This window comes from Aulonocara sp. 'chitande type north' Nkhata Bay, linkage group LG23, assembly GCF_057382095.1.
Source record: "Aulonocara sp. 'chitande type north' Nkhata Bay isolate Kocher_YH1m ecotype deep benthic linkage group LG23, A_spYH_male_GT1.1, whole genome shotgun sequence".
In the NCBI taxonomy this organism is placed as follows: domain Eukaryota; kingdom Metazoa; phylum Chordata; class Actinopteri; order Cichliformes; family Cichlidae; genus Aulonocara; species Aulonocara sp. 'chitande type north' Nkhata Bay.
The window spans coordinates 42,306,019-42,333,015 of NC_141365.1; the positions used below are offsets into that span (position 1 = coordinate 42,306,019).

Genomic DNA, 26,997 nt, shown 5'->3' on the forward strand with positions numbered 1-26,997 from the left:
GATGTAAAATAACGAAATTAATTTTATGTCTTGAATGAATGGGCCGATATTAGCCAACAAATGAAATGAAATTTAAAAAGTAAAGAAGAGATATAAGAAACTTTAACCATATTATGAGGATTGATGTTGCATAGTTTGTCCACCAGAGGGCACTCTGAGAACTACCCTGTTGGTAACACACGTGATTGGAACGCCACAAACACAATAACCAGATCATCTGACCAGAGTTGGGCAGAGTGTAACGCTTCAGTAGCTCAACTCTATGTCAGTCAAAAGCTGATTGGTTGACAAGCCAAAGGAGTGACAGGAGAAGCGTGAAAAAACATCAAAGACGGGTTTGACTTTGTTCGTTATAACCTTGCTCTTCTCCATGGCTGACCAATGGTACAACAACAGCACAAGCAAGAGTAGCCCTTGTTGTACCACAAACTTGGGACACTGCCTCCATCTGAGAAGAGACGATCTCTGCAGGTAGACGGGCAGCCTGTAACTCCCTACAGTCTGCAGAGAGACATGCTGAACTCCTAAACGAGTAAATAAATAACTACACAATAATTTTAGGGAAATCTGTTTGTGTTTCATGTGACCTACAGAATTGCCTGTTATATCTGACTTTTAAATCACCAACTTCTGATATTGGTCCTAAAAGCCCTATATTGTCAAGGCTACTGTGTTCTACATATAATCCCTTTACTAATAATAATAAAGCACTTTACAATGCCACTATTCATTCACTCTCACATTCATACACTGGTGGAGGCAGCTACAGTTGTAGCCACAGCTGCCCTGGGGCAGACTGACAGAAGCGAGGCTGCCATATCGCGCCATCGGCCCCTCTGGCCAACACCAGTAGGCGGTAGGTGAAGTGTCTTGCCCAAGAACACAACGGCCGAGACTGTCCGAATGGGCAACCTTCCGATTATCAGCTTTAATTTCATTCATAGTAACTGATTAAAATGACTCGTAAATGTCTTACTCCCCAAAACTGTGCACGGCAAATACAAACTGAGTTAATATTATCATTCCAAATATGATTGTCTTGGGTTTTGAATTTCTTGGGTGGCTGACAGTCTGAGCATTTTAATTACTAATCCACTGCACATAACCGATGCTGCTGTCATGAAAAATCTCATAAGACCTGGTCCTTATAACCCACCAGAAAAAATGATCATGGCTACTATTTTCCACCAACGACTAATTTCCATAAATCATGCTCATAGTGTAAAAACACCCCGAAGACATTAATCAGCAAACTGTTGGTGCTGTGATTAACTAGATTACAGCATGATGTCAGTAATTAATTGAAGAGTAAAAGGCGACTCTTTGCAATTTTAAAAATAGAAATAAATAAGCATGCTGCTCTGTGGGAAAACATCAAACAGGAACATTACACTTGCACACGTGCAACATGTGGCTTTTGCTTCAGAAAGGCTTCATTACTGAAGTGGGGAAAAAAAAAAACCCACGCACACATTCAGACATAATAACCCAGACTAGGAGTATTGATCCAGGGCTGGGAGTTTCCTCTGTCTCCCATGCTTCTCTCCACCCCATTCCTCTGTCAGTTTTAGCACTTATGCTTTAACCAGAACAAAGGAAACATCCACTACACGTTACACAAACACATCCCCACATGTAGTCTCCAAAGTCACAGCTAGGGTGATGTACGCTGAAGACGAGCGAGGGGGAAAAAGAGGAGGGGTAGGTGAAGGGTCATATTATAGATGATTAGAGAAGAAATGAGCCTGCAGTGACACGAAAACTGACAGGCAGGCAGAAGGAAAAAAAACAGGCAGAAAAAAGTAGACACAAAGACAGAATGGACAGGACAACACAAAAGAATAAGCAGTTGCACTGATGCAGCCAATCTCCGCATGGGATATGTGAAAGCAACGCACACACGCCGCACAAATATCACACAGAAGAAAATAAACTTACTAGTTCACCATCAGCACCAGACAGATTCGGCAGATGAACGAGCGTGGCACAGATCCCGGCGCTTCACATGGTGGGAGAGAGCGAGACAGAGAGACAGAGAGAGAGAGAGAGAAAGGAAGGTATGAAAAACAAGAGAGGGAGAACTTGTTACACATCGGCACACAGTGGCACGCTGACCAGAGAGTGTGCAGGGAGGTGAGGGGAGGTAAAGGGGTGTGTGAGTGTGTGTGTGTGTTTGTGATGGGGAAAATAAGGGAGGGGGGCAAAGAATTTCTATCTGTGCAGAGCAAACTGTTAACTCAATAGACAGAGATGTTCTGCCCCGTGTGAGATCCAGTTTTAGATTCTGTTAAAGAATTAGGTCACAGTATGGCGGGAGCCAGCTTGAGCGTTTGAATTAGTTGTGGTTTGTTACAAGCTCAGTATTGCTGTGCTTTTGCACTGCATTTAAGACTGATGACTTATCGACATGTCCTGTTATTCACTTATAGTCACCTCAGACTGATGCACTGATGAAGAGTAGCTGATTAGCAGGCAAAGTAACTGCTGACCGACACCTTTTTATGAGTCCTAAAGAATAATCAGAGCTAGCATCTTGAGCATAGAGTGTATATAAAATATAGACATCATCACTGTGGTGTCACCTGTTGATTAACAACAGCGGGGAGTGTTTAAGCTTTTTGAAGCTGACTGTGAAAATGAAAACGCCGCTTGATTTGCGATGGGCACGTCGTTAGCCAATGAGCATGCCCGGGATAAACCTCCTTTCTGGCTCTAGTAATAACCATAATTTACAAAATGTACTTGATGTTTTGTTCAGCAGTGGACCAACCAGAAACACTGTCCTCTGGTTTTAAGGCAGATTCCACTTTGGCTTCACTTTTCAGACTTGGAAGCTACGTGCATGTTTTATTCAGTCTATAATCTCAAGCTAAAGCAAATGGCATTTAAGGGGACACCTTTAATCTTGAGCTAAAGGGGCTGGCTTTGGATCAAAGCAGCCATACGCCAAATCAATCGATCATCTTATCACACAAGCACAAATAACTCAAAAGCTGGTGAAAATCATGATTCCCAGTTAGTATTGGAAAAATACATTAAAAGGACAAAACAAGCAATGAGAAAGCTGTGCGTGAGCCCACCATCGTGATCAATAGTAAATGGACTGGTACTTACAAAGCTCTTCTTTCCTTTAACTGAGCACTCAAAGCCCTTTTGAGCACTTAAAACACTAGGAGTGCTCAAGAGATAAGTTGCACTTCTCTCCTTTGCCCTCTTTCATGTGTGCTCAGTGGAGCAGAGGAGATACACGTGGTGAAACAGCGAGCAGAGGAGAGCAGCAAAACATAAGCACGGAAATCAGATGAAAAAGCTGCACATAAAGGGTGAGCAGGTAACCAAGTGCTCAATTTCCAGACGGCAGCAACCTAGGTTCCAATCTAACCTGTGGAGCTTTGCCCTGCCACTTTCTTCACTTTCCTGTCTGTCGCTACTATCATTATCAAATAAAGGCAATTGACAAAAAACAATATAAAAAAAGGATTGTGTACTGAATTATTTGTTTTTTTTGGTGGAGGTGGAGGGGTGGTTTAACATTTAACTTTCGCTTTCTCTTTCACACTCTTATAACCATGAGAAAGGCCACCACAGGGAGGGACTAACACGTCCCTGGTACTACCAAAACGCTAACAGCGAAGCTTGAGTTACAAGACAGATGGAGTGAGACTTCCAGTGACCACACCCGTAACTCAGTTATGAAGGTGGATAAGTTATTTAAAAAATGCCCTTTTATTGCTGTAAATTTGAGCATTTTAACATGGTTTGAAACCACCTTAAACACGCACCAAGTGTTGCTGGGTTTGCTATATTATATAGTGTGGCAAAAACAATCAGCAGCAGATAGATAATGGATGATAGGAAAATGTCACTTCTATCTGAGAAGCATTCTGAAGTAAAAGAAAATGTTGTGTTTATGGCAAAACCTTTAACATTAGTGCTAAGAATTAAAACACAGTGATGCACGAACTCTCAAACTAACTATTTACGCTTTAATCAGCAGGCACAAAGGCAGACAAAAAAGAGGTTAAGTGCTCTCAGCTACATCTGAAATCATCTGGATACTAAAGTAAGACTTGGTGTTGGTTGAACACAGCTGCAGTAGCACCGATGTGTAAATGAATCAGGAGACAGAGTCAACACCAAATTCCATTAGTTCAGACAAACATTTCGTTTGCCTAAACAAAGAAATTCAGACTTCCCTCTTGAGAGACCCGATGCCCAGCAGAAAACTGTGATAACATCCGCTAATAAATTTAACTGACTGTGACCCATTAAGGGCAAAAAAGTTCAAACACAAGCACGAGTACTTTTACAACTGAATACGAATACTTTAAATACCCTAAAGAAACTAGCTGTGGATTTTTGTGTTAGCTGTAGAATAATTAGAGATCATGTCAGAAAACATGAGTCTAACTCTTTAACTCTTGATGCAGTGAATAAATTTAATATTGACAGCTGTGAGCCAGCCTGGTTTTCCCATCAGGCTTTACAGAAACTTCATCCAGTGGATGTTAGAGGCGGGTGGATCAATCCAAATATTGATAGTCGATACTAGAGCAGGGCGATATGACCAAAAATATTTATCACGATATACATTTGAAAATTTGCGATAACGATATAACTGACGATATAATTGACACTAGACAAAATACTTTACAACTCCACAAGTTTATTAGTGCAAAAAACCCCATCAATGTATTTTCACTTAAACAAGCAGCTGTTTTTTATGTGCATTAAAGTTATATAAAAACGTAACAGTGCAAATTCCTTGCTGACAGTTTAACCAAAAGTCATTTCCAGTGGAAATTGGCCGACATATCCTCAGCATAACCATGTATAATATCCACTAAACTTAAAAAGAGGTTATACACACACAATACGGTAATATTATGTTGAAGCACAGTACGTATCACTCCGCGAGACGCCTGCCTACGATAGCCGTAATGCTCCAACAATCCATCAAGCGGTGCGGCTTCGTAGCTCAGCAAAGTCGTACTAAAACATTTGACAGATTTTCGAGCGCCGTGTACATAAAATTGTTTCGAGGTCAGTAAACACAACCAGAATTCATACATAAGGCACACAGGATTATAGAAAGCAGTATCTTTACAGTATCATTAGACTTTTATTTTCTATTTACAACCACTGTCAATTTTCAGAAAAATCAAAGGATTGATTTTAAGTGTGCCGTATTTTCCAAAAAACATGGTAATAACAACGGCCCACTAGCATGCGCCACCAAAAATAGTGCTTTGTTGTGTATCTGACGGACGAAAGCCAAACTGAAGTTGCAGCATTTTTACAAACCAATTCTGGTTCATCCGTTTCATTTAACGATCCGCTTTCGCTCTTCTCATTCTGCGTCACCGCCATGTGCGTATGTAAACACAGGCACTGCGCATGCACGTTTTACCCATATTCTATCGCGATATTTCATTTTCTTATCGTTGCCCAAAATTACACCAGTATTAGCGTGAATGGTATGATATAGCCCAGCCCTAGTCGATACCACTGGTATCTTGTTGTCACTGGTATCAGATTGATACCAGTGCGATTAGATTGATGCTTATCATACCCTGAACACACTCTGTGAAAAATATCTGAACCTTTTTTGTTAGTTACTTGTTAGTTAGACAGTAACTTGGTATCAGATCAATACCAGAGTATCACTAGTGGATACCTGGTAATTACACATGCCTTTGGCAGATCAAATGAACATGGAAGTAAGCAATGAGGGGTCGGAGGAATGTCCGGAGAGTAGGGCTGGGCCATATTATACCTTTCACGGTAATACCGGTATAATGTTAGGCAACGATAAGAAAATGAAATATCATGCTAGAATATGGGTAAAACATGCATGCGCAGTGCCTTTGTTTTCATACGCTTATATGCACATGGCGAACAGGCATGGCGGCGACGGAGAATGAGAAGGGCGAAAGCGGATTGTCGAATGAATCAGATGAACCAAAATTGGTTTGTAAAAATGCTGCAACTTCAGTGGTTTGGAACTGGTTTGGTTTTCATCCGTCAGACACCCACCAAAGCAAAAAATTTTGTAGAACATGGAAGCGGTCCATGGGGGCAAAGGGAGGAAACACCACAAACCTATTTCATCATTCGAACCAGAAGCACTTGTTGGAGTACAGCAAAGCTGTTTCAGCACGTGAAGAAACGTCCGCTTCAACTAGCACGGTGGTGAGACCAAAGAAGCTGACTCAACAAACAATTGGCGTAGCTTTAAATAGCTGCACGCTAGGACTGGGCAATATATCGAGTTTTTAAATATATCGACACAGTTTTATACGAGATATGAGATGTGACAATATCGTTTATATATCGATGTAGTCTACGTTACGTTATAACTATACTTGTGGAGCCGCAAGTTTTCCTCTCTTTCGTCCACTGTGTCTCTACGCAACGTTACTCTGCCTCGCCTCTCTCCTTCACTGAACACAGCTCCTCCGCCCCCATCGCTTCACCTGCAGGCAACGACAAGATGGACACGGCAGCTATCACAGAGGAGCTGGTCGGTAAAAAGAAAACATTTGGAGATTACTATTTTAGTGCTGTCAGCGTGACGTTAACGCCATAACTACATTAACGGGGCAAATATCTGTTAACGAGTTACCGCGCATCGCCCCGTGCATGAGGCTGAACGGCGTCAACGTGTTAACAAGCTAACCGGGCTAACGCGTTGACACCTAAAATCCTTTCATTTTCTCAAAATGTCGACAGTGTGCCTTATGTATGAATTCTTGTTGTGCTTACTGACCGCAAACCGATTTTATGTGGTACACAGTGCTCAGAAACCTTTCAAAAAGTGTTTTGGTACGACTTTGGTAAGCTACGAAAGCTGCACTGCTTAAAGGACTGTTGGAGCATTATAGCTACCAAGGAGCCTCGCGGAGTGATACGTACTCTGCTTCAACGTAATATTACCTTACTGTGTGTATAAGGACCATAAATGGCACCTGTTCAGAGACACGGTTACAAAGAGGATTTCAAACTCCAGGCTGTCAGTCACGCAGTAGAACCTGGGAACAGAGCAGCTGCTTGTTATTATGCTCAGCGTCTGTTAGTTTACATTTTGACTGCACAATTGTGAGCTCTTTGTTATGCACAAAAACAACATTGTTTTATTTTATTTATGGAGCATTATTATTTAATAAATGCTGATCATTTATTTCTGAGTAATTTTTTCTTGTACATCTATGCTGTATGTTAATAAAAGTGCCTGTGTGAGATTTGAGACACAGTGTGACTAAGAACTCTCTTTTTGTTCTTACTTTATGGCTTTAAAAAATATCGAGATATATATCGTATATCGCCATCCAGCTAAAGAATATCGAGATATGAATTTTGGGTCATATCGCCCAGTCCTACTGCATCTCTAATGACAAAAGTAGTAAACGCTGGGAGGAACTAACTAATGCAGTGATGCATTGTTTAGCCAGGGATATGATGCTCATTCAGCATGTGGAAAGAGAAGTCAATTGTATCGTCAGTTATCTTGTTATCACAAATTTTTAAATATATATCATGATAAATATTTTTGGCCATATTGCCCTGCCCTACCGGAGAGTATACATAACTGTTCACTTAATACGAGATACAGGCTTATACCATTTATTACATTACCATAGACCACAGGTGTTGAACTCCAGCCTCGAGGGCCAGTGTCCTGCAGGTTTTAGATGTGTCCTTGATCCATCACAGCTGATTTAAATGGCTAAATTACCTCCTCAACATGTCTTGAAGTTCTCCAGAGGGCTGGTAATTAACTAATCATGTGATTCAGGTGTGTTGACCCAGGGTGAGATCTAAAACCTGCAGGACACCGGCCCTCGAGGCCTGGAGTTCGACACCCCTGCCATAGACTATCAGCTACACACTCTCTCCCCTGATATTCCACCTGTCTGTCATCAATGCAAATCCACCACTGGTAATTTGACTTATTCTTTCTGGTCATGTAGTTATTGGAAGAGCATTTTTACTGTTACTCTGAAGCATTTGGAAAGAGCTGGGAACCAGACGCGTTTACAGCTATCCTTGGGGTGACCAGTGATTTGACGTGTGTTAATAAGTATGAACAGATTGCAATCCACTTTGGAATGGCAATTGCAAGAAAGTTAATAGTACGACAGTCGGGTGGGAAAAAAAAGACTCTGCACTCACATTTGAGCTTTGGATGGGAAGAATTGTAAATATGTTGCATCTAGAGAGACTGAGGCTTCTCGGTGATATGAGACTCAATATATTTGAGAGATCCCGGCATTTTAATGGCATTTTTGAATGGGGAAAATCAGTATGCTGCGTGTGTGTGTGTGTATTTGCTTGTGTCTTTACTGGGAAATACTCAAAGAAATAAAAAGAGGTAAGGGTATTTGTTTGAATAAAAATGCAGAAATCTACATCCAGTGCAGGAAATAAGATATACATTTTCCAATTCAACACGCGGCGTCTTTAAATTACAACCTTAGAAATGGCAATGCAGTCCAATCTTTCTGTTGTATTAATTTACATCTAATATCTTTGATGTTCCACTCTCCACCGCTGTGTGCTTTATGATCTTTGCCCGTCCAGGTTCCTTCAAACTTAGAAGCATAATCACATTCTTTCTGTCATTCCTGAAAGGTTTTTTGCTTCCTTATACATGTGTGATATTTGCTTAAGCAAGCGAACACAGCTGCTGGCATGCTATGGACAGCTTGCACCGTGCTGCCACTGACCACTGCTGAGTACAGGAAAGGCCGAAACTCACCCACCATAAAAATTCTGGGCATATCTAAGTGCATCATGAAATTTAAGGACTAATAAATGGAATGCAAAAAGGCATAAATGATCGCAAATACTGTTTCTGTCGTTAAAATGATAAATACAGAAATCTTCTGGCTGTAATGAGCCTGATCAGCGGGCTGTATGACGGACTAAGATCAAATAGCTCTCCTATGGATGCACACCATCATATCTGCGCAGTGCTTTACCAGCTCTGTGCGGACGCTCTATCAAGCCAGCAAGCAGGAAATATGACAGCTCCTCACACTGTTGACAGAAACAGCAGCCAGGCGCGGCTGTACAAGTGGCTGCCAATCTGATAAGGCGAAGGGGTGACCTCCTGTTCAGAAATTAATGGCACCGATAAATCAAACACACTGAAAAACGACAGGCTCGTTTAGCTTCTCGTGGGCCCGGCGGAGCCTAAGAGACAAATAACACTGTCCAGTCTCATCCCCAACTTTAACAGGGCAGGATATTCATCTCTCCCAGCCTCAGTCTCACCACAGCGGAGAACCAAACCCCCCACCACTACCACCACCACCACCACCCCACCCCCTGAGAGGATGAATGGCTCGCTCCTGTGCAAACTTCAGGATGACCTCCTCCGGCTGTGTTTTTTCTGCCCCTCCTGTCAGCGCTGAGGCTGAAAGATTGCAGGCACGGTGAGGCGGCAGGGGAGCCTCAGCGCAAGCCGAAGCAGCACCGGTGAAAAACAACCAGCTCGGAACATTATAGAGGACAGTGGGCTTTGGGTGGGGGCTAAAAGACAGCCAACAAACTGTCAGCTAAACAAGTGAATATGAACTTCTGTATCACCTTGAATATAATGGTTCAAAGCGCCTTCAGTGGCTTGGGATTCCCAGCATTCTTTAAAAGCATCTTAGTCTCAGTGTATTTGCTATATTAAAGTTTAGTATGTGGTACGTTTGAACATTTTTGCACATATTTGCTCGCTTTTTACCCTCTTTGATGAACATTTAATCATTTAACCTGTTGTTAATTTGAAATCGTTGCATATGTAAGTCACCTTAAATACAATTTTTAAATGCTATGCCATTCAGAATATGCTTATTCTTAATTATGAATGTGTAAAGCTATTTTATGTCAGCAAAAACTTCAACAGCTCAGGTTGACCAAGCAAAAGTCAGTGGACTGATTCCCAACTACTACAATCCATGTGCTTCATTGGGCAAGATACTGAACCTCAAGTTGCCCTAGATCAGGGGTAGGCAACTCCAGGCCTTGAGTGCTGGTGTCCTGCAGGTTTTAGATGTGTCCTTGATCCAACACAGCTGATTCAAACGGCTAAATTACCTCCTCAACATGTCTTGAAGTTCTCCAGAGACCTGGGAATGAACTAATGATTTGATTCAGGTATGTGGACACAGGGTGATATCTAAAACATGCAGGACACCGGCACTTGAGGCCAGGAGTTGCCTACCCCTGCCCTAGATGCATCCATCTGAGTGTGTGTGTGTGTGTGTGTGTGTGTGTGTGTGTGTGTGTGTGTGTGTGTGTGCGTGTGTGAATGTTCGATAAAAGCTTGGGTGAATGAGACTTTGAATGCTCAAACTGAGTAGGATATAAGTGCCACTCTGTTTACTGTTGGATAAATATGCGCTCATAAGTTTAGAAGTACTTTATTTATCCCATATTTGGAAATTCTGGCATCATCATGTCAAAATATTTCTGACGTCCCCTTTTAGAGGCGTCATCTGTGCTTGTGAAGTCAAGAAAAATGGTTCGATAACAAAATAAAAAACCAATTTTTTCCATGTTTTTGTGTCTTTAATCTCAGAATATTTTCAGATTCTCTTCTTACAAATTGATTTTGTATTATTTGCTCATATTTTAACTTCATAATATTAGACAATATTACATTTTTGCACCACATTAATATCAGGGCAGCTCCAGGACTTTTTTTCCTTGTGAATTTGCGAAGTTAATCTCAGAAAATGTAAGTTTTTGTTTAAATATTACACAACTTTTTTAAACTTGTGTTTCTGAATCAATTTGCTTTTATGCACTCGTTATCCACTCCTGTGTTTATGTGACTTGTGGCACTTGTAGATGAACTCTTGGAAATTAGATCTTGGCGTTGGTTACATTTAGTAAAATCAACTTCAGCAGCTCAGACTTGAACTAGCAAACTTATTTTCCAGTCATGCACACTGACATCTGTCCCGCAGCTTGTCTGAGGTATTAGAAAGCATTATTTTCAGTGTCAATTAAACTGCGAGTTATGTTCAAAATCAACTTATTGACCATTTTGTTGATAAGAAATCTATCACGGAGCAAAACTAAATTTGCCTATGATCACATTTCCTCCAAACTTATTAGCAAATATTATTACTGAATATCACAATATCAACACTCTAATATTGTCACAATCAATTAATCCAAACACACCAGCCAATCCCCAATGGGCTCCATTAATCACAGACCAGCTGCAGAGGAGGGCTACAGTGGTAGCCCAACAACTCTTAACCCCCAAAACCAGCGCCACCACCACCCACGTCACCGCCTTCAATGGACTCCTTGTGCAGCACATAGGGCTCCACTGTGAAGCACGTCTGCGTGTCACAAAGAAATATTGATGTTAAACACTTCAAACATTCAGTTCGTTCCGCTTTAAACACTGGCTGTGTTGATTTTCGAAAACCCTGCAGTCACTGAGGTTTACCTTTCTACTGGAGCTATAAAAAAAAGACTCACACACACAAGAAGAAACAGGGGCTAGGTCCAGTTTAGAGGTTAGAGAAGAAGCCCACAGACACTTACGGTGAGTCACTGAGCAACATTCTGGGAAATTTGCTAAAATCAGATCTCAAACATGTAGATTTGCATAAGTCATGTTTGGGTCCAACCTATAGCATGCAGCTGGTCTTGTTCTGTCAAAACTAGAGTCTGGCAGCTTTTAAAATATCATGTTTACTCTTCATATCTTGTTTATTTACTTGTGCAGAAATAGAAATGCAAAAATGAGAGATGGTTTTAGCAGCTGCAAACTTTTTTTTTGCTGTTTATCGGGTAAACTTCGGGAGGGTAAGCATCTCGCACAGCGGCACGAAATCTCTTACCAAAATTCACATGCCATCCGAAGGTCGCTGCTTTTCATTTCCAGAAAGCTTTCTGCTCTTCCTCATAATTACCACCATTGTCCTACAATGCAAGGCACAAAAGCAGAGATTTGTACCAAGGTTATTTAAATAAATAAAGGTTAGGCACACAGACACAGTCTCAGTCTGTCCATCAGGGCCTCGGGAATAAACTTGCTCATTTGCTCTTTTTCCACTCCAGCCCAACCTCATGACACTGTGGAGGTCTGTGGGTAACACATTCAGGAATCCAGTTTAATGACTGAATGCCACTTCCATTTCAGGGGTTATACATTAGCAGCAGAAGGGCTGTTGCATATAGTCAGGGCTCTGAGAAGCCCTGTCTCTATTTAGTGCTGAGGCAGAAAGAAAAATTAATTGCAACTAAAACTGTTATTTATTTGAGTATTATATAGGAATAAACACATTTAATACTTCCTGCACAGTCTAACTGTAAAGCTTGTCATAGATTTGACATGTTTGACTCCACTGCCTGCTGTCAGTCACACATTTAACCGAGGAATAATCATAATAATGATAGCAGCACGTTCATGTTTACCAGTTAAAGTATGGTAAACTTAGAGTCTGAACAGTCTGTCTGAAGGAAATATCTGTTAAGTTCTCGGCCTTTTTTCCTTCTTCTATCACATGGATCTCTTCAATTCAGTTCAATTCAGTTTTATTCATAGCTCCAAATCACAACAACAGTTGCCTCAACGTGCTTTGTATTGTAAGGTAAAGACCCTACAATAACACAGAGAAAACCCCAACAATCAGACAACCCCCTAGGAGCAAACGCTTGGTGACAGTGGGAAGCAAAAACTCCCTTTTAACAGGAAGAAACCATTGGCAGAATCAGGCACATGAACAAGTTTTTCAGCATCACTCTGAAACAGAAGTTTTAGAGATATTGTGCAAATTTTTTAAAAAAAAGCAGTCCTATAACCTGACCTTATAACAATAACAATACAATAACCACCTTGTGTTTCTGCCCCATCTTCAATGACAGCAACAACAACAACAACAGCAATAGTGCAGGGAAGACGGAAGTCATGGTGTGCTCTCCGCCCAAGACGGTGCTACAAAAGTTGTTTTAATGTATCTTTGCAGTGGTTTGCAGTTGTCTGCAGTTTGTTTGGCGGGTACTTTTGCACAAATCAACTACTTTCAGAAAGCTGGATACACTCTGAAGCAAAACCCATTTGTCAGTGTCCTAAAAGGAAAATATTCACTCACTATATCACCTACAGGCACCAGGTTCACAGTCCGAGGTGTATACTGACTGAACACCTGGAGGAAAATTACGGGCTGATGTGAAGCCAATCCATCATGTTATCCACTTGCAGTACAGTCACTGTAGCTTTACCGTTGCACATCAGTCCACCAGGAATGTAGTCTACTTCTAAAGTTTGGTTAACCGGTTACAAATAAATCCTGCACCGACGACACTGTCTAATTTTACTAATCTTTCTAAAGATATTAAAATGCATTCACAGCACGTGATGCAGTGTTAAGAAGTTCTGACTTACAGAACAAATAATTTCATCAAACTGTCAACTTCAAAGCTTTAGTACTTAATGCTTCCAACATGTGATTTAAATAAGAAAATATTAGAGCCGAATTTGAGGGGGAACTCCAACTAAAGGATACTTCAGGGTTTTAAACTGAAATATGCTTTCCAGCTTTCCAGGCAATACAAATTTTACATTTGTAAATGGAGTTCGGCGCTAATTCGTTCAACGCATTAACCACAGACGGGCTGATGAATTCCACGAGCTTGTCTATGAAATAAAGTTTAAAAATGGAACAAAAAAAGAAAACAATGTTAATGGAAGCGCGAGCTTACCTCTCACCTTTGGGTCATCACAGGATTCACGGTGAGGGGAGTTATGCGGGCTCAGAGACAGATGCAGGACTCGCTGCAGACCCGCCGTCCACAGCTGTGCACTCTGCTGCAGCCCTGTGATGGCAGGGCGAGGCAGGCTCAGACCACTAGGGGCGCTGTGTGATAAACTGAGTGGTTTCTACGTTTAATACCGCAATAAGTGTGATTTGACAGGCGTCTTTATGCATGACGGAAAACAAAAAGAGAAAGAAAGCAAGAAGTTATGTTGCTTTTTTGTTTTTTATAAAAGTCAGTCTCAGGCCCGTATTGAGTCATTATGACTTCCCAGAGCCGATAGCCAGTGTGAGTCTGTGACACTGTATTGCAGAACATTTTCTCCAGTAAGACAAACCTCGCTTTTTAAAGAAACTTTAAAAACTTTACAAAAAAAGTGGATCCACTTAGTCAGGAAGGTTGTGCTAAAATTAGTCTTGGCTATGGATTGTCCAAGGGTTGCCTTCTCTTTCTTGATAGAAGGCATGTGCCACTTATTACTGGCACATGGATGAGCTCATTGAGAAAAAGAAAAATACAATCAAGAAACCACTGAGCAAAGCTTGGCTGCCACCTAGCGGGAGAACATTACGCAATCCCACTGCAAAACATTAACCTAATCATGTACTCTATGTAAACAATGACTGTATCTAAAGCACTGCAGTTTGCATTTCAGATAAGTTATGAATATTTCCAAAAGCCTCAAACACGTTTTTCAATTAAAATAATCAATTACGACCTCTGTGTATTTTATTTTTATTTAATTTTATATATATATGTATGTACATGCACACACGTAGATATACATATATACTATACATATTCAGTAATGTGCATACACTTTATATTTGTACATATATTTATTGTTATAATCCTCAGATTTACCCATTCTTATATTTTGTTTGTTCTTACGTTATTGTATTGTATTTTGCACGCCTCTGTTGCTTGTGAAGCTTGTACACAAGAATTTCACTCACATGTGCTGTACCAGTGTACCTGCACATGTGATGTGACAATAAAAGTGATTTGATTTGATTTGATTTGAAAACATAAACACATAAAAACTCAGTCAGAAATAGAACAAGTTCAACATATAATACAGTTAATGTAAGATTAAAAAAATGAGACAATTTACCTTGCAATCTGTATTCAGGTGTTTCTTCTATATACACTATAAATATAAAAATGCAATTTTCAACCATAGTTTGGCTTTAAATCTAGAATTATTTCTTTCTTACCTATTTCTACTTGCAAGATGTGAATGCTTTTGGACTTGTAATGGTAGATGTTCAACATAAAAAAGCATGTGAGCATATGACATAACTAAATGAATGAATGAATGTTGGGAAACATGACAGAACAAAAAACTAAACAACGACAAATCAGCTACAAATCTAATAGGGCAACAAGTGTATTGTTTTTCTGCCTCTTCTTCTTCTCATTCTTTATGATCTGCATATAATACTAATCATCATCATCATCATATTATAGCACTTTTTTCCTGAAATTACAACGTAATAAATAAAGCCTGAACCATAAAATAATTGCCAGAAAATTATTTATTTATTTATGGTATTTTTTAAAAAAAAAACTGGACTGTTCCTTGAACCTTCTGACTAATAAAAAAAAATGAATTAAATATTACTTTGCATTTATGAGTTATAATCTGCATCTGGCATTGTTGTGCAATTTATTTAGGCTTTCATGAAGAAGAAAAAAATCACAGGTCTCAAAAACTCCTGTATGAACTATGATGCATTTGGCTTCATGTGGTTAATTCTAACAATATGCAGTGACTGAGAAAGCATTAAGTTTAATTTCTTTTGTAAAATTACCAAATCATGCCATTTCTAAAGTCTTCACTCAAAGCTCTACTTCAATCTTGTTATTTAGAAAATAAAGGGGAATTGATTCATCGTTCAGTCCTATCTAATCGCAGTTTTTAGTATATCCAACTGAGTAAACCTGTTTGCTTTTTTAGCTGTGATAACGTGTTGATGAACTGTTGCCCTGATTGTTTCTATTTTCTCAGCCATGACGCAATAAACTCCCGCGCTTTAGTAATTCACCGGTAGCTAATAGAAACAACGCATTCACGTTCCCTGTGTCGATTTCAACCAATAGACACAGAGAGTGCGTGCCAGCCAATGGCGAGCGCATGCCTAAGGTCTTCGATCCAATGACCCCTGAGTAAGGTCGATAAAGCTAGCCAATAAGACGCTAGCAGCATTGTGTGACCGAGGCAGGGTCTGCCGGGTTCATTTCGCCGCTCCTCCACCCGGCTGCTCTTTTTGGATCTCACTGCAATGGCGGAACAGCAGCAGTTCTACCTCTTGCTGGGTAACTTGATGAGCCCTGACAACAACGTCAGGAAACAGGCAGAGGTAAGACGAGGAAAAAAACAGTTTTTAGTGGCTGACAAGTTCGGCGAATGCTGGAAGTCGTATGGCCAAGTTAGCAGAAGCTAACCACTTAGCTGTCCATCCTGGCCGCGCGCAGCCTCTCACGTCAAGCTCGGTAGCCCACGTGCGCTGTGAAGCCGAGTACTAGTCAGCTAACGCTAACTACCACCATGTTGCGTAGTTATATGTGAACATAATTTCGATGTCACAGATACCAGCGCTGTCATGACACCATGTAGCCGTACGTGTCTCGGCAAAGCTCGGGCTGTTCGGTAAAAAGTGAACGGACCCGTTTGTCGGAACCAACCTCCAGCTGACAGTGGCGCCTGTAGAGTACAGGAAGTAGCAGCAAGCTAATGAGCTACCCACAGTGCTGCTAGGTTTGTTAGCTAGCACGCTAGGGTTCAGCACATTGGCTTGCTAAAATATTAAAGCGGAATATTGAGACTGAACGTGGCACATATGCTGAGTTACTGCTGCGGTGATAAACAAACCATCAAAGGGATAGGCTGTAGATGGTGAGGTAGTTCATTCAAAGGGGCGATTACTTATGCAATGGCCTCCGGTCGTGTTAACTAAAAGTCAAGTCTTAACCAGACAGTTTTAAACTAGCAGCCGTGTTTCCCTTCGTGAAGTTGATCATCTCAGTTTCAGACACGTCAGTAGCTAGGCTCGTCTCCTCGGATTAGTTTCTCTCAGAGGATTTGTTTAGGCTGTGTCTAGCTCGTCTATTCACTCTCCCCCCCCTCACAACCACCATTATTAGCCTCTTGTCGCCGCAGAGCATTGTTACCAGCGTCCCCCTCCCTCTCCGGCACCCCGACTTTTGGATGAGGTGGTTGAATCTTATCACACACCGCCTCTCTCTACCAGTCAGCGTTTTTCTTTGATAAACTCAGACTGTCTGCCGGGATGCTAAGCTCACTGGAATTCATCCTTTATAGGAACTCCTCCCGTTCTCTTTTACTCGCATAATAGGAATTGATCCACCTGTATGGGACCTAAACTCACATTTTAACAGTTGAAAGATACAGTTAGTCACCCTTTATTTTATTTTAATTTTTTTGTAGTTAATCCCATCATTAGTTCATCCAAGTGGTGGTATTGTGAGAAGCCATGAAGTGCATTTGAATTTGTGTGGCAACCAAACTCATTTAGGCTTTAGGTGGACAAATGGATTAGTGCAGTAGTTCAAGTCAGGTTATAAGAGGAGTGGACTTTGCAGATTGATTTGCAGGTAATTCAAGGGTTGCTCAACCTGAGCGCTTGGTCATTCTGATTCTAATTGTTTGGGATTTGATTTTAGCCCAGCCGTTGGCACATCTGTGCTCCTCCCTGTCTCATTTTGTCAGTTTGGGAATCATTGAAGGTGGCTCTCCCGTGCAGTTGTGTTAAGAGTTTGTATTCGATCCTTCCACATGATGGGGATGCTGAAACTACATGCACATAGTGACTTTTACCAGAGCGCACACCAGAGGTTTCACTGTATCCCTGTGGAGTCTCATTTAACTTGGGTAAACCAGCATAACAGTGGTAAAATAAATGGGTGGCTCTTGTGTATGAGCCCATTAGGGCTCATGTTCAGTTTATAGCCATATTCGGTACACTTGCACAAATGTCACACTTTTACTGCTGATTAAAATACTGATTGTCTTTATAGCAAACATCAGTGATGTACAGGGTTTTTCCTGGCTCAGAACTGGACATTTGGGGTGCGATTATGCAAAGAAACACAATGTGAGTTGAGGCAGAGTGTTACCTTACCTGACAGATGTCTATGTATTTTCCTGTGGGGTTTTTTTCTTTTTTTTTTTTTTTTTTTTGCCATTTTTATAAGGAAAATATATTCATGCTTCTGTAGCTTAACCCTCAGTAAAAATGGGAAAAGTGAATATTCAGTCCTGCCTTTATATTTCAGGTAATCCCTGATATGACCTCACTGGACAGTCCTTATTATTTTGACCACAGCATCTGTTTAAGCTTGAGTGTTTTGTTTTGGGGGGGGGGTTCTTTGTAACTGCAGTAAAGGGAACATGATGCTGTATTAGCAGTAGAAATTCATGTTGTGCATGGCCTGTCTGATCCTAACCGCGGTGCTTTCATTTTCTTTTCAGGAGACCTACGACAATATTCCAGGCCAGAATAAGATCACATTCTTGCTACAAGCTGTCAGAGATGCGTCTGCTGCAGAGGAGGTTTGTACACGGATTGTGAACATATCTGTGGCATGACATGGTGAATTTTTTCAGCCTGAAGCAGGGGAACTTCAAAAACTTGGCCACTTAAGAGCCCATCTGAGACATTTATGATCTGTTGTATTGTGCTCAATGAAGTCTTGACACACTCAAAAATGGACCATTTAGGCCAAAGGTCAGACAAAGTTGACATAATTCTTTCACCTTTAAAATCTTAAGTTGTCAACAAATGTTGCGTATGAAATTTGTTTTTCACTCGTTCACATCTCCGTGGGTTTTTCGGGTGCTGTGTCACAGTTAATATGAGACATTACATGCTAAATAAATGGATTATGTGCATTTTTGCCCTATATGAATAATGTACTGAGTGGGTTTTAATACACACAATAACTTGGAAAAACATCATCCAAAGTAATCAGGGATGCGCTCCAGCCTCTGTCAGAATCTAATAAAAGGATGGTGAAATATTATATGTCTATCTGTCGTAATTATTACCCATTCAGATGGCAGTACACATGGGAAAGAGTGATGCAATGCGTGACACTGAAGCCTGCAATACCTTTTATCTCTAAAAGATGCAACATTGCTGGCATTTCAAGTATGTAGTCCGGCTATCACATGTGAGGCCTCGGCGCTGCCTGACTACGGCTTGTTGTGAGTCACAGTTCTGGCATTCAGGCAGTCATATTTACTCTGAATCCACCAGCTGCTTGGGTCCTCATGCTTCCTCTGCTTTACTTTACCTCAAGGCTGATATTTTTAGAGGCTTGAAATGGGAGCAGGCAGAGAGGTGCTTGGCCCAGGGAGAGTGACTCTGCCATTCTAAGACACTCGGTCTGGTTTTGTTTTTTTTATTCCCCTTAATGACCACTCACTCTAAAGGTTTTGGTTTACCAAACGGGTAACATGTCTTTGCAGAAGGAAACGATTTGTTTCACAACACTTGTTAAATAGAGAGCATAAACTATAAAACTAGCTGGTCCAGTAAGCCAACTGCCCAACTAAACTGAAAAAGGAACACTTGTGTATGGGTGTCTGACATGACTGTTTAGGTATGACGTCATGTTGAAAGCAGCATTGTATTTAATAATTTTTTTTGCCCCCACAGGTCAAACAGATGGCAGCAGTGCTGCTGCGGCGGCTGCTGTCTTCCTCTTTTGAGGAGATCTACCCAGGCCTGACCGTGGAGATGCAGACAGCCATCAAAACAGAGCTGCTGACGGGCATCCAACAAGAGACTTCCCCAACCATCCGCAAGAAGATCTGCGACATTGCAGCCGAGCTGTCCCGGAACCTGATCGGTGATTTTTATATTTATTTATTTTTTCTCTCTCACTCTCTTCTGGTGGCTGTTGATTAAACGCTATGGATAAGCCATGACTCAGTATTTCCCATGTTATGCAGGAATAATGGGCAAACATTCTCATGGGTCATTAATGAAATTCTCAGATGTTGATCAAATAACATTCAAAGTGGAAATTACTGAGGAATGTTTGGTGTTTTTGTTTAATGTAGATGACGATGGGAATAACCAGTGGCCAGAGGTGCTCAAGTTTCTGTTTGATTCTGTCAACGCTGAGAATGTCGGCCTCCGAGAAGCTGCCTTGCACATATTCTGGTGAGCTCCTGTTGCATGATGAATTCAAACTCTTACTCAGGCGGATGCACTGATGGCTGACTGATGTCTTCCAATGATATCTTTCTAGGAACTTTCCAGGAATCTTTGGCAACCAGCAGCAGCATTATATGGAAGTTATCAAGCGCATGCTTGTTCAGTGCATGCAGGACCAGGCAAACCCACAGGTAAGGTTTTAGGATGGGGCATGGCCTGGTAGCTGAAACGTGATGTCATTTAACTTTGTGTGGATCTTTCTTTCATATCACACACCTCTCAGTTCCCTTTCTTAGCTGCTTTTATGTATTTAAATTAATCTCACAGATTCGTACCCTGGCAGCTCGGGCTGCAGCATCTTTTGTTCTGTCCAATGAAAGCAACACAGCTCTGCTGAAACACTTTGCTGATCTCCTGCCGGGAATCCTGCAGGTAAGCTATAACACATTGGTGTGTTTGTGATTTCAGATCGGATCACTTTGTACTGTAGATACGGAACCCGTCAGTACTTATGTTTTTGCACCGGTAATGGCTTCTGAGCACTAAGAGCATCAGTCATTTAAGATCTATTAATTAAAGTTTAATGTTGGATATCTGCAAATGGAGGCTGGAACTTCAAAGTAAATGGTCTACTGCTTACTCGGAGTGACATGATGTTTTCATACTGTTATGATCGATTCTGACGACAGTCTCTGCATTGAGAGGTTATTGAAGTCATGTGAAAGCAAATACACATGCAAGTGTTTGGTAGCGTTTGTTCCTGCAGGTTATAATAATGCAGCATCATTATGAAATATTGGGCATCTTGGATCCTGTAGCAAATCTTCTATTGCAGTAGCATATTTTGTGTTTGACTCATAAAGGTGGAAGAGGAAGTCAGGACAGAATGTGGCATTAACTTTGCCACACCTGTTGAATATATTTGCATTACAAACCTACCTGTTTGTTTGATTTACCCATCAGGCAGTGAATGAGTCATGCTACCAGGGAGATGACTCTGTGCTCAAGTCTCTGGTGGAAATTGCAGACACGGCACCCAAATACTTGAGACCCAACTTGGAGGAAACACTGCAGCTCTGTCTGAGGGTAAGCTGCAACCTCTAAATGGTGAATATCTCTTTACCACTGATCAAGACTCGAGGCATCGTTTCATGTGCAATTGTCCTGTCTCCTCAGCTGTGCGCTGATACCAACCTTACAAATATGCAACGGCAGCTGGCATTGGAAGTCATCGTCACGTTATCAGAGACGGCAGCGGCCATGCTAAGAAAACACACGGCCATTGTAGCACAGAGTGGTAAGAGTTTGATTCAGCGGCCTCTATAATGATGTGCCCAAATAAGATGAGTGGAGTAGTTTTGATAGAAGTCTGTTATGTTTATTAGTGCCTCAGATGCTGGCTATGATGGTGGATCTCGAGGATGATGATGAGTGGGCGATGGCAGATGAGCTGGAAGATGAAGACTTTGACAGGTACGTCCTGATGCACTAATATATTTCCATCTTTGAGGGGTCGGTACAGCATCTGCGTCCCCTACTTCTTAAAGTACTCTGAAGTTCAGTAGATGTGTGCATGTCAATAAGTTCCTGGATGTTTCTTGTGCTTCACCAGTAACGCTGTGGCTGGGGAGAGCGCGCTTGATCGAATTGCCTGTGGTCTGGGAGGGAAGATCATTCTTCCCATGATCAAACAGCATATCATGCAGATGCTGCAGAATCGTAAGTAAAGCTGCACATTACTGCAGCACTGATTTAACTTTAATTAAGCTACCATTTTTTTTTTTTCATACAGCAAAATTAACAGCTGCTTTGGTACTAAAGTGCTTAAATTTGTGTCAATTATGTGTTTCCTGCTAGCTGACTGGAAGTATCGCCATGCTGGGTTAATGGCGCTGTCGGCCATCGGTGAGGGTTGCCACCAGCAGATGGAGGCCATCCTCCAAGAGATCGTCAGCTTTGTCCTCCTGTTCTGCGCCGACCCTGTAAGGAAACGGCAGCCATTGTACAAAAGTGCCACTCAGTTTACTTAACTGTCTTAATGGTTGGTTGATCAATGTTTAGTCGCATCATTTCCCATTTCTTAATCATTTACACTTTTTTTTTTTTTTTTTTTTTTTTTTTTTCTCCTTCCTAGCACCCAAGGGTGCGGTATGCCGCCTGCAATGCTATTGGACAAATGGCCACAGACTTTGCCCCCACCTTCCAAAAGAAATTCCATGATAAGGTATCTGAAGTGACTTAAACAGCTGTGCAAGCATTTTCATTTTCTTCATGGCTACAAAGACAGTTTGTTTATTCGTTTTAGGTGATCTCAGCCCTGCTGCAGACCATGGAGGACCAGAGTAACCCTCGGGTGCAGGCCCATGCCGCCGCCGCCCTCATAAACTTTACAGAGGACTGTCCTAAATCGCTGCTCATCCTTTATCTGGACAACTTGGTGCAGCACCTTCATGTCATCATGGTTGCCAAGCTGCAGGAGGTACAGTAAAGTGTTCGAGGAGACCGTGCATTCACAAAGTCGGTGTGTGTGTGGTCTGTTTCATACAAATCATTTCTTCAACCTTCAGCTGATCCAGAAGGGCACGAAGCTGGTGCTGGAGCAGGTGGTGACATCCATCGCCTCAGTGGCCGACACCGCAGAGGAGAAGTTTGTGCCATATTACGACATGTTCATGCCCTCGCTCAAACACATTGTAGAAAACGCCGTGCAGAAGGAGCTCCGGCTGCTGCGCGGCAAGACCATAGAGTGCATCAGTCTCATCGGCCTGGCTGTCGGCAAGGAGAAGGTATACTTTGACCATCAAAGCATACCATGTGCCAAGATCCTAATTCAAGGTTATTCCCTTTAAATTAAGCTTTAACCCTCATATTCGCACATCTTTCTCTCTGCCCTTCTAGTTCATGCCAGATGCATCGGCTGTAATGCAGCTGCTCCTCAAGACCCAGACTGACTTCAACGATCTGGAGGATGATGATCCCCAGGTAGGACGACTTGAACAAAACTTAAAACTATCTAGTTCAAGGTGGTGGTCACACACAGTCAGCTGCTATGGTTTGTTCTCGGTTTAGATCTCCTACATGATCTCAGCCTGGGCGAGAATGTGCAAGATTCTGGGGAAGGAGTTCCAGCAGTATCTGCCGGTGGTGATGGGCCCCCTGATGAAGACTGCCTCCATCAAGCCTGAGGTGGCCCTGCTTGACAGTAAGTAACAGACAGCTGCCGCCTGTGCCTCCTGCACTGACTTCTGATGCGTGTCCAGTTTGTTCTATAAGCCTGAAATGAAAGTCTGCAGGCATTCAAATGATCAGTTACCAAAGCATGCTTTAAACCTGATCAATCCAGTGGTGAATAAAGGCTGCAGCCATGTACCTTTACCCATATTGCAACGAATCAGTGTCCGTAGATTAATAGTCACAAATCTCTGAAGAATATCTGCTCACTGTCACGTGTTCATATTTAATATTGCAGTAATGTGCTGCCTGCTGGGACTTCTATATGTGATTCTTGTATGTGTAATGTAAAGGATTCACTTAAAACTCTTTCACTTTTCTCCTTTTAAAGCCCAGGACATGGAGAACATATCAGAGGATGATGGCTGGGAGTTTGTCAACCTGGGAGACCAGCAGAGTTTTGGAATCAAGACAGCTGGCCTGGAGGAGAAGGCTACTGCCTGTCAGATGCTGGTGAGAAGAAAATGAGACTCAAGACTGTCCTGAGAAGCTGTGGATGTGGTCATCACTCACTCTTCCTCTTCTTTCTTTTTCTCAGGTGTGTTATGCCAAAGAGCTGAAGGAAGGTTTTGTTGAGTACACAGAGCAGGTGGTGAAACTCATGGTTCCTCTGCTCAAGTTCTACTTTCATGATGATATCCTCTTGTTATGACATTTTAAACTTCAGTATAATTGAATGGTCTGATTCTTATATAGCAATTTCCTATTCTTCCAGGGCACTCAGTGCTGCATGATTTTGGGGGGGCAGGGGCATTCAACCTTTAAAATAGTTTAGCTGGATTCAAACATTCAGGAGGAGGCAGCACAATCAGATTCCATGTTTAGATGTTAAAGACTTCAGCATGAACGTCTCTGATGGTTCCACTGTTCAGATTAAGTGAAAATACAGGTGACGTTGGCCTTAACTGTCTCACGTGTGCGGGTGGCAGCAGCTGAGTCCATGCCCCTGCTGCTTGAGTGTGCCCGGGTTCGAGGACCAGAATACCTCACCCAGATGTGGCACTTCATGTGCGACGCCCTCATCAAGGCCATCGGCACAGAGCCAGACTCGGATGTCCTGTCAGAAATCATGCATTCGTTTGCCAAGGTAGCTACATTTTGGGCTTTTTTTTTTTTTTTTTTTTCCCCTCCCCTTCTCTCCCCGTGAGCCATGTTATTTTGTGCACTGACAAAAGTGTGTTTGTTAAAGTGCATAGAGCTGATGGGAGACGGCTGTCTGAACAGCGAGCATTTTGAGGAGCTGGGCGGCATCCTGAAGGGGAAGCTGGAGGAGCACTTTAAGAACCAGGAGCTCAGGCAGGGTGAGACTTCAGAAACACAAATATTTTACCCATGACAAATGATACATCACAAATACCATGAGGGCATGATTATTTTAAATGCTGGTACAAAATCCTAACACATACTTGTGTTATCCAGCTAAGAGACAGGATGAAGATTATGATGAGCAGGTAGAGGAAACACTACAAGATGAGGTAAATATTTTTGCTTTGTGTGTTAACCTTCAAAAATGATGATGATGATGATGATGATGATGATGATGATGATGCAAGACACTCCAAGCCATCATGGTGTTTGTCTTCTCCCAGGATGAGAACGATGTGTACATTCTGACCAAAGTATCTGACATCCTGCACTCGGTGTTCAGCAGTTACAAAGAGAAGGTGCTGCCTTGGTTTGAGCAGCTGCTGCAGCTCATTGTCCAGCTAATAGTGAGTGATTGTTGAGCACTGTTTTTAGTATCATATGTACATGGAAACTGGAAATGAATACTACTAAACTGTCTCACTTGTCTTCAGTGTCCTAACAGGCCCTGGGCTGACAGACAGTGGGGTCTGTGCATCTTTGACGATGTGGTGGAGCACTGCAGCCCCTCCTCGTTCAAATACGCAGAATATTTCTTGCGGCCGATGATCCAGTCACTCTGCGACACGAGCCCCGAGGTCCGGCAGGCAGCTGCCTACGGCGTCGGCGTCATGGCTCAGTTCGGAGGCGAGAACTACCGCCCCTTCTGCACAGGTATGACCTGGTCTTTACTTTACCTGCTGGCAGTTCAGTTGTTTAGCGACACCTACATGATGTGCTCTGGTCTTTCTTCTTCGTCACAGAGGCCCTCCCCCTGCTGGTCAGAGTCATCCAGGCAGCTGACTCGCGCTCAAAGGAAAACGTCAACGCTACAGAGAACTGCGTCTCTGCTGTGGGAAAGCTCATGAGGTTCCGACCAGAGTGCGTCAACGTTAACGAGGTCCTTCCCCACTGGCTCAGCTGGCTACCGCTCAAAGAGGACAAAGAGGAGGCGGTCCACACTTTTGACTTCCTCTGTGACCTCATTGAGAGGTAGGGTACCGAGACTTCATTTTCCTGACTGTCTATGAACCACCTCCACCCTGCACACCTGACCTCTCAATCCTTTCTCCACAGCAACAACCCGATTGTCCTCGGACCAGAGAACGCAAATCTTCCTAAAATTTTCTTCATCATAGCCGACGGCGTCTCAAATGAATCTATCAAGAGCGAAGACGCGTGCAGCAAGCGGCTCGCTAACGTGATCCGTCAAGTGCAGGTAAGCCCAGAAATGTAGACACAGCCCTCAAATCTACTTTGGGTAATCTGCAAAGCATTTAAACATATTCTTGTCATATCTTCCAGACCTCAGCAGGATTGTGGACACAGTGCATATCGACACTCAATGAGACGCAGCAGAAAGCCATACAGGACCTTCTGAGTACTGCCTGAGCCTGAACCTCGCCTCCGTCACCTCCCTTCTCTTTAAAAATTAAAAATCAAGCCCATTAAGAAAAGCTGAACTCCTGAACCTCCTCCAAACACTCCCTCTTCTTCCTCCTGCTCTGATCTGTAGTGCATATGGATGCTGGCTTCACCCCAACCACAACCCCCTACCAACTACATTACTCCACCTACATTCAACTGACTTGGAGCAGGTTGGATATGAATGACGAAGGAGGACTCTGGCCATCTGCTTTAAAGACTTTTTACCTGTATTGACGGGAGTGGGATAAGAGTAAAAGGTTTTGTCTCATCACCGTTACACGTCTTCTACTCGGATGTTTTTATTTTTTTCCCAACCATTCCCAGACATGTGACCGGTCTCGTCGCGCCCAGACTCAATCACCAAGTCGCCCTACACAAACTCATTGGACAGTCGGGCTCAGGAGGAGCTACAGTGGGGGGGGGGGACGTGGGGACAGGACAATTCTAGTGGACTGAGCAACTGAACGAGGTGGAAATGCACACTGGGCAATCACTGCCTGTCTCCTGTGAAATTATTATTTTATTTTTTTGTATTTTTATTTTTATTCTTTTCTCGTTTCACCCTAGCATTTCCTGGGGGGAAATGTCCTCTGACTACTGCAGCTCAGAGCTTTCAAAAGTAATGGCATGTTTAAGTGGCTAACCCTAGAAAATATTCATCGTTAGGAAATTTACGTCATCGTTGTCTGGGAGAGTTGATATCGACTTGAGCAGCTTTCCTCCATAGCCTTCCAGACAGCTGTTCACAGGAAGTGAAGCATTTGAACGGTTAAGGGCCCTTTTTAGGTAGCAGCATAACGACTCGGCGCTCTCTAAGAAGTTGGTCACAGCTGTAAAGCCTGTGGCGCGTTGGTGAAATATGAAGTGTAGAATGAAACGTATTTGTTTAAGTACTACCTTACTCTTAACTTTACAGTTCTGACCCTTTGCAGTCCTGCAGGTATGTGATGGAAATCCAGAAACTACCAAGAATAAAACTACATTTGAGAATTCTGAAAAAGTGGTCTTCATTTTCTGCTTGCAACTTCCAGTC

The 26,997-nt window shown here is 42.3% G+C and overlaps 2 protein-coding genes across 5 annotated transcripts in view; one reads left to right on the forward strand and one right to left on the reverse strand.

The window, feature by feature from the left end:
* LOC147302492 (semaphorin-5B-like) overlaps positions 1-13,826 on the reverse strand; it is a 46,969-nt gene extending 33,143 nt beyond the window's left edge. Inside the window, exons 1-2 of one of the 4 annotated variants that reach the window (XM_086282494.1) lie at positions 13,727-13,826; positions 1,939-1,999 (exon numbers count right to left, since the gene is read on the reverse strand). The gene's annotated coding sequence lies outside the window, so the exon portion shown is untranslated. Of the gene's footprint in view, positions 1-1,938; positions 2,080-11,855; positions 11,915-13,719 lie in introns of those variants that run through there. The other 3 variants (XM_086282491.1, XM_086282493.1, XM_086282492.1) reach the window with 3 other exon arrangements.
* A 2,108-nt stretch (positions 13,827-15,934) lies between these two features.
* ipo5 (importin 5) lies at positions 15,935-26,964 on the forward strand. Its single transcript, XM_086282855.1, has 26 exons — positions 15,935-16,136; positions 18,269-18,349; positions 19,458-19,650; positions 19,865-19,967; positions 20,056-20,152; positions 20,289-20,393; positions 20,925-21,047; positions 21,138-21,258; positions 21,347-21,434; positions 21,574-21,680; positions 21,819-21,943; positions 22,096-22,185; positions 22,267-22,440; positions 22,529-22,747; positions 22,860-22,943; positions 23,031-23,163; positions 23,524-23,645; positions 23,731-23,827; positions 24,107-24,279; positions 24,382-24,493; positions 24,612-24,667; positions 24,782-24,904; positions 24,992-25,211; positions 25,301-25,529; positions 25,614-25,755; positions 25,842-26,964. Exons 1-26 carry the CDS (start codon positions 16,059-16,061, stop codon positions 25,926-25,928), a joined length of 3,282 nt encoding a protein of 1,093 aa, XP_086138981.1. The 5' UTR covers positions 15,935-16,058; the 3' UTR covers positions 25,929-26,964.
* Positions 26,965-26,997: the final 33 nt, after the last annotated feature.